The sequence below is a fragment of the Drosophila virilis genome, chromosome 4 (genome assembly GCF_030788295.1).
Source record: "Drosophila virilis strain 15010-1051.87 chromosome 4, Dvir_AGI_RSII-ME, whole genome shotgun sequence".
Classification (NCBI taxonomy): domain Eukaryota; kingdom Metazoa; phylum Arthropoda; class Insecta; order Diptera; family Drosophilidae; genus Drosophila; species Drosophila virilis.
The window spans coordinates 20,626,204-20,644,738 of NC_091546.1; the positions used below are offsets into that span (position 1 = coordinate 20,626,204).

Below are 18,535 nucleotides of genomic sequence, written 5' to 3' on the forward strand. Positions count from 1 at the left end.
CGTTTTAGTACTAAATCGAACTGTGCGAAAATTGGCAGCCAAATTGCCAAAAAATAAAACGATATTTTTTTCGCCCAAATGGTTTTTGTTGCCTTATCACAGCGCACAATTGTCATGCTATAAGAGATAACAAATATTATACGACGTTTAACTCAACTCTGTCCTGAGCTAAATATGAATTCAATGCCTATGTGTTAAGAATGTTGAGATTTTAGCACAACGTTTAAGGATTACACAAGCGCCGAACGAACCGATTCTTAACGAGCACAGGTGAGAAAGTACCAAAGCCTGACGCATCTCTTTAGCAAATGGGCGTTGCCTGCAAAATGTAAACTTTGCCTATATTTGTAGGCGGAGAGATAACAATTGTGTGTGTTTGGTAAATATTGTAAATTTGTGTTCTAAAAGCAATGATATTTTATGTTCACTTTAAAGTGTACTAAATTGAAGAGGAAATGCGGCATGTACTAAAAATTTAAAAGTGCTGTTAATACAATGATTTAAAGCTCAACTTGCGACCGAAAAAATGTGCCTAAATGTACTAAATCGCACGCCTTCGTTGTAGTACACTTGTACTAAAAGCAGATTGTCTATAAACGTACTAAATGCATTATAAGAACTTTCTGTGGCATAAAATTGGTAAAACTAAAAAACTAAACTAAAAACTTAAAGAACTATAAAAGATACAAATAAAGTAAACTATCGAGCTCGTTCTTGGAAAACTAATATATACGTCTTTAGTGTACTAAACTATAAAAAGCTTCACAGCTTCACAAGTAATCACTACTTGTCTTAAGTGTACTAAAAGTGAATTTATTAAAATGAATTATAACTTCAACGAATATGCACTTGCAAATTGCGAATGTGTACTAAAACCACATCAAAAAAGTGTACTAAATAAAAATGCAAATATGCACGTTTTTTGTATGAGTCACGTTTTTAAACAGTTTGTGGACAGTAAAGACGATTAAGTTTTTTTTGTGGAAAAAATCAAGTGTCTGTTTTAAAAGTTGTTTACTTTGCATTTGGTTTTGAAACCACAAACAAATAGGCGCCTCATATCAGCGCGAAAATGTCTTCAATATGCTAACACTACTAAAGACCCTTGAGCACATTCATATGCACATGTTTATATCACACTTTGGGCATTTTTAACGATATAATATCGTAAAGTATCGCGATACACGGCCAACCAGGCAAGTGAGTCATTTGACGAAGACGAAGAGACGCGCCCCAAAACAAACGTATTCATATTGTCGTGCCCAAAAACAGAGAGAGAGACAAAGATCCCCATTATACAATAATTCATTTTTGAGCTTTGTTGTTTATGAAAGGCCAACCGACACGAAATTGTACAAAATTTATGCGAACCAAAATAAACAGAGATTCATTCGAAGCGCAGCGGCCAGAGCCAAAGACAATGCGTAGCCATGCCGGCAAAATGGAAAATTAAAAATAATCAAAAAGAAAACAAACCAAATATAAAACAATTTCGAACTGCACATTTGTGGGGCAAGTGAACTTTTGCAATAAAAAAGCTGCTGCTGGCAGACGGTGCGTGATCCCAGCAAGCCAGATGGCCACCAAAGAGTCTTAAACACTCTTTAAGATTTCCGCAATGACCGACCAGATATTACATATAGAAATATATGCCCGTGTATATACATAACAGCCGCAGAACAGCACTCGGCCAGACTATCTAATAAAATAATTTATGCTTTTCTAAGAACACTTTTTTTTTCCCGCCCTTTGCTGGCCGCTTGATCTAAAATGTTGTTTGCTTCGGTTTCTTTGCTTTTATTTTGGTCATTTTATTTATAGATGCGCACAAAATGTGACGCACTAAACATTTGGCATGTGCATTTATTTATTTATTTTAATTTTGTTCAATTCTTTTTTGGTTGCTACGTTTTTTATTTCGAGTGAATGACTTGTGTGCACCATTTTTTAAAACCCTTATAGAGGGTAGTATAATTTTGTCATGAAATGTGTAACGCCCAGCAGGTAAAATCTCCGTGCCCATTAAGTATATATTCTTGATAAAGCCATGTCCTTTTGTCCGATCGTCTATTTTTTATACGAACTAGTCTCTCAGTTGCAATGCTATAGTCCTAAAACTTTGCGTAGGTCCGTCTTTCCAATCTGTTTCAGTACATATGTCGGATCGGAACACTATATCACAATGATGATCTGATGTGGAAACCTTTTTTTACATTGAGATAACTTGCCCAAACTTCGGATTTAATAGTTCCATTATGGTCTTCATATATATAAAAAATCTTATCAAGGCTATAGGAAACATTGGTCGAATAGTAGGATCTAAGCTAGCTAAATGGGAATGAAGAAGATGTTTCAAATATATGTCGTGTATCCAATAAATTATTGTGAGTATTATTTTGAATGCTAACGATTAAGTGTTAGTAAGAATCAGAGAATTTGACAGAAGGTACTGCTATTTAACATAACTGTCCTACTTGTATTAGGGTTGCTACTGAAAGCATGGTGTGAGACAAAAAAGATAGTCTCTGCCGAGCATGGCCCGAGTGTGTTGTATAACGTCCAGTTTGCTATAGTGTTGAATGTTCACTAACAGTACTAAAAGTCAGAGAAGAATATAGAATGACAAGAGCATGAGTAGTATGCTCGAGGACGATGAAAATTATTCATTCTAAAAGTGGAAGTCATAGAGAACAGACGTGCTCGCTCCTAAAAATATAATTATTTTGTGACTATAACGACACTCGGGACTTGCTGTGCTGCCAGTATGCCTAATTGCAAAGAAAGTGATTTCTCAGTTCCGACATCAGAAGTGGGATTAGGCGATGCCCCTCCACGAGGCAATTCTGACGATTCGTGGCGTCAGCTTTTGGAATCTCAAAATCGAAATATTCTTGAGATTATTAAAGCAATGCAGATGTCAAATTCAGCATCCTCAACAAAGAAGAGCATCTCGTTGCCAAAGTTCAACCCGGACATTGCAGACGCAGATGCAAATGCCTGGTGCAAAACTGTGGACATAATACTTGACGATAATCCTATTGAGGGCAGTACACTGGTGATGACCCTCAGCGGCTCCCTAGAAGGAAGCGCCTCGCCCTGGCTTTCTCAAATATGCTATACTGGAATGAACTGGCAAAATTTTAAGGAATTGTTTTTGCAACGTTTCGTGGGAATGGAAACATCGGCGGCAACTTTAATGAACATTTTTAATGGCCGACCGAATGATGGCGAATGCCTCTCCGTATATGCGAGCCGTCTTGTGACGTCACTTTTATCCAAATGGAAGACAGCGAACATGGAGGAAATTGCAGTCTCAGTTGTTTTGGCACATACATCGAAAATCGACAAAAGTCTGCAACGTATGTTATATACGACTAATATTAAAAGTCAAGACGAGATGCAACAGCATCTGAAGGCCTATGCTTATGGAAGGTCAAATGGAGGTCTACAGCCAAATATCCCAATGGAACCAGATCGCAAGAGATCGAAAACATATGGCATTAAATGTCATCATTGTGGAAACCTCGGACACAAAATGGTCGAATGTCGCAAGAGGAAGTATGAAGAAGGCAACGTGTCAAAAAACTCAGCATTACCTAAAGTTCGATCTGCCGTTACCTGCTTCAAATGTGGCGATGCTGGCCACATTGCGTCTTCATGTACGAAAGGAGTTTCTACGAGCGGTGTTGGATCACATGACAAGCGTATAAACATCTGTTGTGTGTCCGAGCCAAAAGGAATCCTGCGTCAATCTGGTGAGCTCGTTCCATTTTGTTTTGACTCTGGAGCGGAATGTACGCTCATCAGAGAGAGTTGTGCCGAGAAATTTTCCGGAAAAAGAATTAATAATTTGATAGTTTTGAGGGGTATTGGAGAAAATCCTGTGTATAGCACTATGCAAATCTTGGCTACTGTTAAAATTGATCAGTACTCCTTAGAAATATTATTTCATGTAATAATGGATAAGTTTTTGAAATACGATGTATTGATAGGCCGTGATATACTCGGATTAGGCTTTGGAGTCTCCATCGAGGCCGACAAATTTGAAATGTACAAAACCAAAACTGTTGATGTACTAATAAAAGTGCCAGATATAAGTTACGTAGAGCATCTGAATAACGATAGAGCATTAAGCAACACTGATAAGAATCGTCTGCTAGAATTATTGCAAAACTATGCTGATAAATTTATTGAGGGTATTCCTCAAACGCGAGTGACTACGGGTGAACTTGAAATCCGCCTGCTTGACCCAAATAAAACTGTACAAAGGCGTCCGTATAGGTTAAGCATAGAAGAAAAAGAAGTCGTGCGAAATAAAGTAAAAGAATTGTTAGACGCAAACGTTATACGTCCTAGTTGCTCTCCATTTGCAAGCCCAATGCTGATGGTAAGAAAGAAAAATGGAACCGATCGACTATGTGTCGATTATCGGGAACTGAATGCTAATACGGTCGCTGACAAATATCCGCTGCCTTTGATTTCTGATCAAATTAATAGACTGAGTGAAGGCAAATATTTCTCCAGTTTAGACATGGCAAGTGGTTTTTACCAAGTTCCAATACACCCAGACTCTATCGAGCGCACTGCTTTTGTCACCCCAGAAGGACAGTATGAATTTTTGGCCATGCCTTTTGGATTAAAAAATGCTTCCTCGATTTTCCAGCGCGCAATCGTGAGAGCATTGGGTGATTTGGCTCAAACGTATGCCATCGTCTATATAGATGACGTGTTAATTCTAGCGAAGACAAAGGAAGAGGCACTTGAAAGGCTACAAACGGTCTTGGAAAACTTGTCTAGAGCTGGATTCTCATTTAACATTACAAAATGCTCGTTCTTGAAAACAAGCATAGAATATTTAGGATACTTGGTTGAAGCGGGTCAAATTCGACCAAATCCACGCAAGATACAAGCGTTGGCCGAATTGCCGTCACCGCAGTCAGTAACGCAGGTGCGACAATTCATAGGCCTAGCCTCGTATTTTAGGCAATTCGTACCAAAATTTTCTGAGCAGATGAAAGCTTTATATAATCTCACCTCCAAGAATAATAAATTTGTCTGGAAGCCGGAATATGAGGAAATTCGTCAAAAAATCGTATCAATTTTGACTAATGACTCCGTTTTGACAATTTTCGATCCACTAAAGCCAATTGAATTACATACAGACGCAAGTTCTATTGGATATGGTGCTATTTTAATGCACAAGATAGAAAATAGACCCAGAGTCATTGAATATTACAGCAAATGTACGACAATGGCTGAAGCAAAATATCATTCATACGAGCTTGAGACCCTCGCAGTTTACAACGCAGTAAGACACTTCCGCCATTATTTACATGGTCAAAAATTTATTGTGCATACAGATTGCAACTCCCTGAAAGCAAGTATCAAAAAAATTAACCTTACCCCAAGGGTACATAGATGGTGGGCATATCTGCAATCATTTGATTTCAGCATTGAATACAGGAAGGGAGAACGCATGTTACATGCTGATTTTTTCTCGCGCAATCCGTTGCCTACTGATTATAAATCCTCAGCGAAAACGGTTGAAATGCACATAAACCTAGCTGAGATAACCGACGATTGGCTTCTAGCCGAACAGCAACGAGATTCTGACATTGCTTCCATAACCTTAAAATTGCGAAACCATAAGATGGGAGAAGCTATCTCAGCGTCGTACGAATTGAGAGCAGGAGTATCATATCGAAGGATTCAAAGAAATGGCAGCACAAAATGTTTGCCTGTAATACCTAGAGCCTTTAGATGGTCAGTCATTAACAATGTTCACGAAGCCATAATGCATTTAGGGTGGAAGAAAACTCTAGACAAAATGTATGCCAACTACTGGTTCGAGAAGATGTCTAAGTATGTGAAAAAGTTTGTAGAAAATTGCATTACCTGTAGAGTGTCAAAACCACCATCTGGTAAGCCACAAATAGAAATGCACCCGATTCCTAAAGATGACATACCCTGGCACACTGTGCATATTGATATAACCGGAAAATTAAGTGGCAAAAACGACTTAAAAGAGTACATCATAGTTCAAGTTGATGCATTCACAAAATTTGTTCACCTTCAACATACGCTGAACATTAATACGGAAAACTGCATTAAGGCAGTCAAAGAAACTGTTGCACTATTCGGAGTGCCGGCACGCATCATAGCTGATCAGGGTAGATGTTTTGCTAGCACAAGGTTTAGGGAATTTTGTTCTTCGCAGAAGATAGGTTTACACCTGATTGCGACGGGCGCCAGTCGAGCAAACGGCCAAGTAGAGCGTGTCATGAGCACCTTGAAGAGCATGCTCACAGCGGTTGAGAGTAGTCAGCGATCCTGGCAAGACGCTTTAAAAGACATACAGCTGGCAATAAATTGCACGACAAATCGTGTAACGAAATATAGTCCGTTAGAATTGCTAATCGGTAAAGAGGCAAGGCCGTTAGGAATGATAACAATATCAGATGAAAAAACAATTGATAAAGATTTAATAAGAGCACAAGCGAAAGATAACATGGTGAATAACGCTAAATATGATAAGGCTAGGTTTGATAAAAATAAAGCAAAAATTGTAAAATATAAGCTTGGTGATCATGTCCTACTCAAGAGGGAAGAACGAAATCAAACGAAGTTAGATCCCAAGTTTAAGGGACCTTTTGAGATAATCGAAATACTTGATGGAGACAGATATTTATTAAAGTCATTGACGAGTAAGCGCACGTTTAAGTATGCACATGAGTATTTGCGAGCTTTTCCAAGCAACAATGTATCGGAGGAGTTGATAGATTTGAGAGATGATGAGTGTGACAATGTTGAGGACATTGCTCAAGACACTGTGGCACTAAGAGAGAGTGCGGTTGGGCTCATACACGATGGCTAAGACCGCACCATAATACTCACGCCGTGCACAAGTGCTCGATCATGGCGTGCTGAAGCGGGTGATATTATGGCGGGGGTCAGAGGTTGAAAGACCTGTATGGATCCGCTCCATGTTATCGTTGCTGGGCAGCAAGAGCCTATAGACGTGTGATGACAGAACAACAACAAAAAAAAAAAAAAAAAAAAAAAAAAAATAAAAAAATAAAACCTACAATGACCGATGATACTGCTGTTTGTAAAGCTATTCTTAAAGTAAAGTAATGACTAATAAATTTTACCCAACAATTTTGACTATGGCATGATCTAAGCGAAATGTACACACGAGGACGTGTGAAATGTCAGGAAGGCCGTGTCGTGTATCCAATAAATTATTGTGAGTATTATTTTGAATGCTAACGATTAAGTGTTAGTAAGAATCAGAGAATTTGACAGAAGGTACTGCTATTTAACATAACTGTCCTACTTGTATTAGGGTTGCTACTGAAAGCATGGTGTGAGACAAAAAAGATAGTCTCTGCCGAGCATGGCCCGAGTGTGTTGTATAACGTCCAGTTTGCTATAGTGTTGAATGTTCACTAACAGTACTAAAAGTCAGAGAAGAATATAGAATGACAAGAGCATGAGTAGTATGCTCGAGGACGATGAAAATTATTCATTCTAAAAGTGGAAGTCATAGAGAACAGACGTGCTCGCTCCTAAAAATATAATTATTTTGTGACTATAACGACACTCGGGACTTGCTGTGCTGCCAGTATGCCTAATTGCAAAGAAAGTGATTTCTCAGTTCCGACATATATATTTTCAACAAACTCAGTATTTTAGATCTGCACTATGCGCACATATCTGCAAGAGTATTAAGTCTTCGGCGTGCCGAAGATATTCTCACTTTCCCGTTGTCTATTATTATTTTAGTACATGTGACAATCTTTCAATTGGACAACGCATTATCGTTGGCCACATAATAGTATATATATATATATATATATATGTACATGCATATCATACACCTTCCTCATGTCGTATCTCTGGCGTTTTTTGCACGTTCCAAAGGTCAGCGCTGTTGAGCTTAGTGGGCCAAAATTTGATGGATGCATACGGCAGAGCCAAAAGTAAACAACTTCCGATTTATAATTTCTAAATAGAGGGTGTCTTGTGGCCAGTATTATTCCACATAGTTTTCTATCTTATCAGCCAACAAAAGAAATCAAGTAAAAATATCATTTAATCAACATTAATCAACGTTTTTTCTAAACATGAAATCAACCTTCAAATTTTCGTTTTATATATTGTCTGCGATAAGCCAAAGATACAAAATTGATGTCATAGTCTTAGGATCTTAGCCCCGCTACATGTGTTCTTTTTTCTTTCGTCTCTCTGCTGGCTGTCAATCTTTTTGAATATTGAGGTGATTAATTGGACACGATTTGTTGCATGTGCATGTCGGTTATGACAGCTCTTTTCGGCTTTCACGTACAGAGGAAGTCAGATGAAAGCGAAAATAGCTGAAATAACGTAAGATAATGTGTTCTAAAAACAAATAATAATTTAGTTCAGCTGCTGTGATCATTATTACAGATGTACTAAAACGTAAATTGGTCTATTTTTAAAGCTCTTTCTGTTGCGAGATGTACTTAACCCATGACATGGTATCTAAAAATATGTTTGGTTGCTCTAAATATGTACTAAATTGGTCTAAATGCCAAATGCCTTCAATTTTATTTATTATACTGAAAAAGTTTTGTTCGCGACCAAAAAGTGCTGGAATTTTTAATGAATATTTATTTGGAAAGGTTCTGGCTTGATTTATTTAAACAATTTCTATTTATAAAATCAATTGACACTGAGCCAATTTCCGTAAGATGGATGTAATCAATCTATTCATGATATTTTAGAAAAGGAACCAATCACTTTCTGTTTAGCCGGTATTGGCCTGACATATCGCTGGCAGTTCGCATTCAATTGAATTGCTTACTTTCAGTTGATTATTTCGCCCAAATTTCCTTTGTAAATTTTCATGCGTACCATGTGTATTGTGCAATATGTATTTCCAATTCAATTTATAAATAACTTGAGTTTACATAGCACGGATTGCGAAATAAACAACAGGTCGAACGCCTCCCAATGACGTTTGAGCAAAAAAATTTTCCCTGTTTATATATAAGTTGGATCGATCGACTGAAACCTAAATACAAACTGCCCTCGCCCCTAATGGCATTGAAAAGTGCAGGCGGCGAATTGGGTTATCGCTTGTTTTGTGCAATCCAGCGTGTTGTGGCGAATGCTTTAAACAAAATCTTTAAATTGTAAATAATACTGTGTACATATTAAGTGTACTCTATATTTATGCATATAATGCAACTGGAAATGCAGGCAAACAACTTGCGACTCGACTCAATTGGCGATCACCCACGGTGCACTGCATTTTGACGGGCAACTATTTCGAAATATATATTTTTACACACATTTGCCATGTGTGAGGCATACAGAAATGCTTATTAGCATTCGGCTGGAGCAATTAAAGTCGCCCCCGCCTCAATAATCATTAAGGGGCAGCAGTTTCTAGTACTAGCTATCAGATGCTTGTACAATAATCTGTGCTAAAAGCGTGCTAAAATGTTAGACTGAACCTTAGCTGCTGTTTTCTATTTGATTACTGAGCTATAGATTTTATATAAGCTGACTTTTAGCTGTATTATGATTCTATAAAACTATAAAAGTCAGCACAAGTCAATAAACACGCCGATCTAACACATATATTTATTGGTGCTAAACTATTTAACTCTAGCTGCTGTTTTCTACATTAGATTAGCACATGTGCTGTATATTGACTAAATTGTGTGCGGATCATGAGTACTAAATTTGTTGATTGTTCTAAAAGATCTAAATGCGCTTCCAATTGAAATTTGCTGTAATCTTCTTTATTCGTTGCTTCTAATATTAAAAATGCTGAACATGTACTTAAATATATAATTAGACTTAAGCTGCACGATTTTTATAATGTTCTAAAAATTCTTGCCAACAGTAATTTCGCGCAAATCTTTAATTACCGTTGCTTCTGCTAGTTAAAATGTTGAAAACGTAATCAACTATTTGAAAAGCAGCACGATTTATATAATGTTCTAAAAGATCTAGATGCGCTACATGACTTACATGATGTTCTAAAAGATCCTAATGCGCTCCTGTCACGGCCAGAGCAAAGATAGCTTACGGGAAGCTTAAAAAGCTGCTGCTTCTACAAGTTAAAATGCAAAAATTGTGATTAAAAAATATTTTAAATATTTAATTAGGCTTGAGTTGCACGATTTCCAAAGGTATACGCTTAATTGTGCCTGTGCTAAAATGTACTAAAAAAGTTCGATGGCATTATAAAGAACTGTTGCTGCTGTTTTCCCTCTAAAATTTGCAATTTGAAATGCAGCGTAAATACGCGCTCACAGCCTGTTATATGGACATATGATTCCGCTCTTATCACCAATTTGTACTAACGTTTTTTTTTTTGGTATTGTTTTTCTTTTGTTTTTGTTTTTTTTTTTGCTTACAGATATCGTTTTCGCTTATCGAAAATACAACAAAAGTCTGTACCGAATGCTGCCGCCGAATTGCACAAAAACTCAAAATACTTGCGATAAGGCAAATGGAAATAATTGGTGCTATTTGCCCCAGTTGCATTCAATGAGGAGAACCTGAAGAATCAGAAACGAACCGATGTGATACTTGGAGACTAAGCATTGCAACAACGATATAAATACATTACTTTTAAGTATTTAGCAGTAGTCAAAGCTGTACAAGAAGAAAAAAGTGCATCCTAAAAAAAAAAACCAAAACAATTTGCTGAAAAACTTGCCACATTCAACATGGAACACTTGGATCTGGCGGGTTATCTAAACACGCCCATTAATTGGAATTTAGGCGCATTTGAACAGCAAGGTGAGTGTTAAAATTAAATTTGATGGTATTATCCAGTATAAAAATGAAAGTTAACTACTTTTGTGAATTTCAAATCATGCATCAAGTATGCCCAAAAATGATTATCTAAGTAAGAATTGAATCAACAAATTTTATAATCAAAAGCAATAATAGATGGCGTCCTAATCAATGAGCCTTGCGGCCGCGACAAACTTTCCATAAATTCAATTTCCATTTTTTTTCTATAACAATTGAATGACACGAGCTGAAAAAAATTACTTTAAAGATAAGTCGAAGTCGCGAGTGCCAGGAAAAAAGCTAACATTTTGTACATAAACTTAAGGCAACAGCTTTCAGGAGCTTTTTAACATATTTCAACAGAAGCTCGTTGAGAATTATCGAAAAAACGTTTCAAAAATTAAATTTTCATAAGCTGAAGCAATTACTTAAACGAGAAGTAGAAGGCTAGAGTGCTAGACAAAAGCTTGAAGGTGCTTAAGCTTTAATATTTAAATAAAAGCTCTATGTTGATTTTAGAAGTTTGTGTAGCGTAGAAACTGTAAACATTAACAGTTTTCCTTTTCTATGCTCCAATGAGATCAGCCTAAAGTTTAGCACAAGATGAATTTTGCTTAAGATGAATCTGAGAGACAAGCTTTAAGGCCTTGAAGCAATTTCTTCGTTTTTTTTTGCCAGTGCTTACAGAAAATCAAAGATAAACTTTAAGACCATGGATCATTTATTTTAATTTTTTGCCAGTTATGCGCTTTCTTTTATTATGGTCGGATGACACTAGCTTCAAGTGCCTTATATTATAATCAGTTGATACATTCATTCATGCTGATTTTAAGGCTTTTATTGTAGATACTCAAAAAAAATCAATCAACTACTAATTCATATATGCTTGAATTGTTCGTAATACTCGAAAAGAAAAAGACAGCTCTACTTTTGTGCACTCCAAATTTAAATCACTTGCCTGGAACAGCTGACAACTCAGCTGTTGATACTACCCAAGAATAAATAAGCATGTGCTTTATTCGATCGGAGATGTCTGCTATAATGCACAAAACATTTTGCCACAAAACGTAAAGTAACAGGACTTTGGGTTCGAATTAGTTGCATTAGTTACAAGTTAATTGATTCAACTAACCTCTGCACTTGCAGCTGGCTGATGTTGTTGGGCTAAAGTCTCTCTCGGTTGGTCAGCTTGGTTAGTTTGGCCAACCAATGCGGCGACACTTTATTAATAAATTGCATAATTAAGCGGCATGAATCATGCAACGGACAGGCAGCCGGAGCCCTCACGATAAGATCACAGCAGCAGTTGCAGTTGCAGTTGCAGATGCCGTTGCAGTTGCTGTGAATGAAGGCCCGAGTGACTGTGTCTCTGTGCAGATTGTCGCGTTGCGCGCTTCAGTTTAGCTGCAGGCACAGCTGGAGACGGTGCTTGAGGAGATGCGCAAGTGGCTGCAAAGTGCGCAAATAATAATAAATCCAAATAATAAAATTATATAAACAATAATTCGAATAATAATAATAACAATGCACTTTCACTCTGTTTGCAGATGGCATTTACCTGTCCAGTTCGCGCCAAATGCTGGAGCCCATCATGGAGGAGACCTCCGAGGATGAGGAGCATGCGCAAAATAGCTGGAACGGCTACGAGCATCGCGGCAGCAGCAGCTGCGGCGGCGGCTTCTGGAGCTCCGCTGAGTCCGAGACAGGCTCGGTCATAAGAGTCGAAATTAACAAGGGTGAGTGCGGCATGAATACACGTAGAACTCCAAATAAAAGTGTTTCATTTGTTGCGGCAGATATCGACGCCATATCGGAACGTGACTTTGCCTGTCCGCCGAAGCGCGCGCGCCGCTCACAGGAGGAGCTGCAGCAGCAGCAGCTGCTGCACAGTCTGGAGGATATGGTGCAGCTGCGTCGCCCGCCGCCGCCGCGCTACGATGCCGAGGCGCACAACAGCTTGGAGCGCTTCCTGGCGCTGGAGGCGTGCGCCCGGGACAGCTACGGCAGCCAGGGCCAGCGCAACAGCACGGGCAGCTGCCGGCGTGGCGGCAACTTTGAGGATTTCTACTCGGACAACGATTCGTATCATTCGCTATCGCGCAGCTCCTCGCTGGTGCAGTTCGAGTCGCTGGAGCGCCAGCTGACGCTGCAGGAACAGCACCAGAGCATGAACAGCCTGGGCAACAGCTCGCCCTCGCTGTTCAGCTGCGAGACGGTGGCCAGCAGCAGCGGCGGCAGCAGCAGCGGCGGCGCCAGCGGCGGTAGCCACAGTAATCCGGACAGCCGGCGCGGCTCGGCCACGTCGCTGCTGAAGCGCTACGAGTCGAGCGACGGACGTCTGCATCAGACCTACTACGAGCTGCACAAGCTGGACCTGGAGGAGCAGCAGCGCGAACTGTTCGGTGCCTGCAAGAGCCTGCATCAGGCGGAACTCAAATCGGATTCGGAGTCGAGCAGCACGTCCAGCAGCGATAGCAGCGGACACAGCATGCTCAGCGCCTGTCCGGGTAAACAAGATGCGGGCAGTGCCCGACGCCTGCCGCTCAATTCGGCGGAGAATTTGTCTGAGGATTCGGGCTACTGTGAGCCGAGCACATTGCGACGCGCCAAATCCAAGAGCATACCAAAGAATTTCGACAAGCTCTGCGAAGAGGAGGAGATGGAGGAGCTGCTGGAACAGGAGCCAGCGTCAGTGGTAGGGGCAATGGCAGTGGCTGGCGCAGGGGCTGGGGCAGGGGCAGCGACAGGCGCACATTCCAAAAACTCCAATGATTTGTGTCAGACAAAAATAGAGCAGCAGACAAACGAGACGCAGTCAGCGTCGCAGTCATCTCTCGGCTCTCCGGCATCGTCTATAAATAGCTGCGAGAGAGGCGCACGCTCGCCATCCACGTCGTCTTCGCCATCGCCCAGCGGATCAGCGGCATCCGCAACGTCGTCGCCGACGTCGTTGTCGTCAACATCGTCCGCCGCCTCGTTCACTTGGCTGCGCAACAGTTTGCCCGACATACGCGAGCCGCGAGGTTCGTCGCCCAAATTTCTAACGGACAACAACAGCTACGGCCTGGCCAACAACAAGAGCAGCAGCAGCAGCAGCAGCAGCAGCAGCGCCTCCTCCTCCGCCTCCTCCACCACATCCGCCGAGTGCTCGCCCGTGCTGTCACGAATCAGCACAGCGACAGCCTTAGCCGGCAGCGTGCCCAACGAGCTGCAGCAGCTGGGCAGACGGAGGCGAACACGTCGCCAGCAGCAGCAGAGGAATTGCCAGAGCAGCGAGGACGGGCACAGCTCTAGCGAGGATTTGGACAATTTTGATTGCAGCAGCTTGCCGCGCATGCGACGCAGCTGCAGCTGGAACGAACGTTGCGGCTTCAGTGCAAGAACAGGAACGGAAGCGGGAAAGGGCGCAGGCGCCGGAGCAGGCTACCTAAACGCTAGCTATCAAAACCTCACGCTACTCGACTACGCGGATCGCAGTGATAATTGCAAGCGCAGCTCTTTCGACATGGACAAACGTAAACGTGTCGTTTCTGGCGAGGATTACGACCAGCTCATATGCAAGGGCAACTTTCTGCTGGACGAGCTGAGCCAAATCTATGACAAAAATGCATCCATATTGAACGACAAGACCGTCGAGCAGGAACCGGCGCCGGAGCAGGAGGAGGCGCCTCCACAAGTGCAGCATGTCCAGCTAACCATACGTAAGCCGCCGGCTCGCCAAAAGCGGCAGACAGCGGAGCAGGAGCCAACATCGCCAGTTTCTACTGCATCCACCGTGCCCGCGGCGACTGTCATCAGTTTCAGCAGCTTTGGCAAGACTTTCGATCAGGATCCGACCAATTTGCGCACCTCCTATGCCCAGTCGCTGGAGCAGTGCAATTTTGAGCTGCCCAAGAGGAATCCGGCACCGCCGCCGCCCAATCGGGTGCTGCCCAAGCGGCGCTTCCAGAGCTCAACGGCCAAGCAGCGCAGCCTGGTCAGCAGTACGCCCAATCTATCGGCCTTCGATGGCGGCCAGGAGCCGGAGGATGATATATATGTGAGCAGTGCGCACAATTCGATGCATCAGCTGCCGCAGACACCGACACAGCCAAAGCCCTTGGGCATACTGTTGCCGGCGGGCTCGCGTAATTCATTCAGCAAGGAGGTGAGTTTCTGTCCAGTGGTGAGTAAGTATTGCTGGCAGGAGCAATCGTCGGAGGAGCCGCAAGAGGAGCACGAGCAGGCGAGCAGCGATGAGGAGCACAATGATGATGCTGATGATGATGATGATGATGATGATGATGGAGAAGAAGAGGAACTGTTGGATAACAACGATGCCACTGTTATTTATAACACCAAAGAGAACGAGTACATAGCAGCGCGCTACAATGAAGAGCAACAGCTAAGAGCGCCGCAACAAGAGCAACAAGAGCCACATCAACAGCAAAGAGCGCAAGAGAGCGAACGCGAGCGTGAGAGCGTGATCGATGACCAGAGCAGCGAGAGCGATGAAAACAACGAAAACATCGCCGCTGGTGTCAGCATGGAAACGCAACAACAAAAAACATCGCCGCCGCTGCCGCCGCCGCTGCTGCTGCAGCCCGTTTCAAGCGTCGCTGCTGCTGCCTCGGCTGTCAGTCTTGAAACGAGCGTCGACGCGAGCTCATCGTACGCGATCGCCAGTTCACCAGTTCACACAGTGCCGTTACACACACGCCCCCTAAGCCTGCATTTGCCCATACTAAGCGAACCGCCCACAAACCGCGCACATCACATACTCTACGCCTCGCAGCAGCTGCTGCAGCGTTACGACCACGACAACGTCGACAAGAACATGTCGTCCAAATCAACGTCAGTCCAGCCCACGGCGCACATAACCAGCGCCAATAACAATGAGTCGCCGCTAAAGCAGCGCGCCAACAAAACGGACGAGAAGCATCCCAGCTCAAAGAGTTTTCTGTCGCGCTTTGCGCATGGCCTGCGCTTCTCGCTGCGCCGCAAGAAGAAGCAGCAGCAACAGCAACAGCAACCGCAGCTGCAGCAGCAGCAGCAGCAGCAGCAACAGCCGCTCAAGCAAGCAACGCAAAGCAACGGCAAAAGCCAGGATTTCATTTACATACCCCTCAAGCCGCCGCGCAGCACGCTAGATGACAGCAACGCCTCCGAAGCGAGCACCGCCAGCGTTCACAGTCGCCAGGCGACAGCAGCAGCAGCAACAGCAGCAGTCGAGCTGGAGCTGCCAAAAACATCGACACTGCAAAAGCTGGTGACAGGTAAACCCCCGTTGCCGAAGTTGCCGCCACGGCAAGCGCATGCGCCGTATGCGGTCAGTGCTGCCAATGGCTCCTTAGGTGCTGCCCATGCTAGCGATGCTCTCTTGGCCGCCGAACGGCAACAATATGCGGCCTTTGCCCAACAGTTGACAACGGGCCAGCGTCACGAAATGTCGCTAACGGAAACGGAAATGGCTCGAGCCACCGAATCGCCGTCGCGCGCCTCTGTCGCGCAAAAGACGCAAATGTTCAATCAGCTGGGCGCCGGCTTGCCGTCGCGTCCGCTAACCATGGTAACAGCCGTGCCGGTGGCTGTCTCCCCGATGCTGGATACCACCGATGGCGATGGCGGGTCTGGAAAAATGGGCCTCATCGAGACCAATTTGGACACACACGAAACGATTATCACGGGCAAGACGCGCTCCCTTATGGACATCACCTGCAATCCGCTGCACAAACGGTATCTGGTCAAGCGTTTGAATGTGACCAGCGCCGCCTACGATGTCCGGGATGATGACGACGACGACGATGACGACGATGATGAGCGTCTCGATGGAAACAATCAACGCATCAAGCCATCAACACAGGCGGGCGGCGTCCAAATCGCCTCAGTTCGTAGGCCACACAAAAGCATGGAATTTCTGCTGGACAAAGAGAATCAAAAGAATGTTTTGGTGAGTACCAACCGAAATCCATATGTTAACATAACAGTAAAGCGCGTGTACAGTGAGAACTCGACTTAGGTGAATGTCACCTTTAGACGAACAAGTTATTTCAGTTCTTCAAAGTAAAGATCAAAGATCTATTTCAATATTTATGTGTGAATTTTTGGTTTTCTGTGTTTGTTTTTTTTTTTTCTTCTGTTGATTCCTAGACGTCTTTTAAGCGTGGTCCACTCAAAAGAGCTTTCACTGTATATATGCTTACACTAGCCCTGAGCCCAGTTGGGGTTGTGGCTGCCAGAAACTACATACACATAGTTTTTATGGCTTTTGTCTCGGGCAACGTCATCAACCCCTCTTTATGGGCTGAGTCGCTGCCAAAACAAGAACAGGGTCAATTCGTTATGTGGCACAGTTTGGCGTAAATCATCACTTTTTTAAAATATGAACTACACTTTTTTTTTGAGATTTTTATTAAATTTAAAATAAGTTTAATTTATTTATTTAAGTGTTTGGTAGTAGTTAATTTATGAGGGCATTCCAGTTTCGTTGATTCCCGTTTTTATGCTCCCATATTTTCTTCTCTTACGCTTTTGTATTATTTGTATCCAATGCGCAAATTATGCATACGACATGACTTCCATTCATTTCGCTCTCAGTAACTGTACTCATCTGGTCTCTCGCTCGCACGCTCCAGTTCTTACATTTTCACTTGAGCGCAGCTTTGATCTTCCTTATGGCTGTTAATTGATTTCGACTGGCACCCCCAACACCACCTCCCCGTTGGCACTCTTGTGACACTCCCATTTCTGCACAGCCCCCTTCCCTTGTGTCAAACTCATTCGCTCGTAACAGACATTTGTGTGTCATTTTTTGTTCTTTTACGCGTTTGCTTTGGTGCGCTTTTCGTCTGCCAAATCCGTCTACTGCTAACACCGTTTAACACTCTGTTTAATGCGTGCCGCATTAACATTTACATTATTCGTATCCTTCTCACCCACAATTCGCACGCTAATCTGCTTGGCGCATGGACGCGCTTTAAAACGCGTTGAGTTGAGTTTTTTGTTGTTTTGTCGCGTTTTATGATTTATTCGATATTTAAGTGTATTATGTGCATGTGTGTGTGTGTGTGTGTGTGTGTGTGTTGTGTGTGTGTGTGTGTGTGTGTGTGTGTGTGTGTGTGTGTGTATCCCCTTTAAAATCCTTGGGCCTCACTCATAAATCAATGCCTTTGCCTGCATTGTTGCTGTTGTAATTTCCTTCTCTCCTTCAAATTTCGAGCAATTTAATGTCGTCTTTCACCGAGACAATGACCACTTGACCTTAGGTTGTATAATTTGTGTAATGAAGTGCCGCCACTTCGGACACGCCCCCTTTTTGTCTTGTGCTTGCTTTGTTTTTGCGGCTTTCAGCCTTGTTACATTTTTTTTTTCTCATTATGTTAATCGAGTCTCGAGGCTGACTCAAATGGACAAAGTAATATTGTTGACCCAAAAGTTTGCACAGTTATTTTAGTTCATTAGCTGATGAGATTTGTTTAACATTTTTCGCTTCGTTGAATTTGGTTTCAATTTGGACGCCAGTGTGTGCAGCAGCACGGTGTACACTTTATTTCTGAAGCCAGTGTACAGTCTAATGCAGCAAATGCACGGATGTTGCTTAGCAGTGTGCAGTTTATTTGAGATGCAAGTGTTAAAAAAATATTTATTGCCCATTAGGGTTTTCGCCATTTGTGAATACGATAAGTAATAAATATATAAATTAAAAAAAAAACGGGTTTATTGATTTTGTAACGATTCGATAAAAGTTATGAACCAACAA

The 18,535-nt window shown here is 42.4% G+C and overlaps 1 protein-coding gene across 9 annotated transcripts in view; it reads left to right on the top strand.

Moving 5' to 3' along the window:
* Nucleotides 1-18,535, top strand: part of LOC6627800 (polyglutamine-repeat protein pqn-41) — a 60,835-nt gene that overhangs the window by 13,211 nt on the left and 29,089 nt on the right. For 4 of the 9 annotated variants that reach the window (XR_001450125.3, XR_001450126.3, XM_002051274.4 and 1 more), the window contains exons 1-4: nucleotides 117-270; nucleotides 10,415-10,800; nucleotides 12,345-12,533; nucleotides 12,594-16,726. Coding sequence is in view for 7 of the 9 variants with exons in the window: in XM_002051274.4 (XP_002051310.2) it covers nucleotides 10,728-10,800; nucleotides 12,345-12,533; nucleotides 12,594-16,726 (4,395 nt within the window). In the remaining 2 variants the exon portion in view is untranslated. Of the gene's footprint in view, nucleotides 1-87; nucleotides 271-7,911; nucleotides 8,279-10,414; nucleotides 10,801-12,344; nucleotides 12,534-12,593; nucleotides 16,727-18,535 lie in introns of those variants that run through there. The other 5 variants (XM_015172549.3, XM_032437645.2, XM_015172547.3 and 2 more) reach the window with 4 other exon arrangements.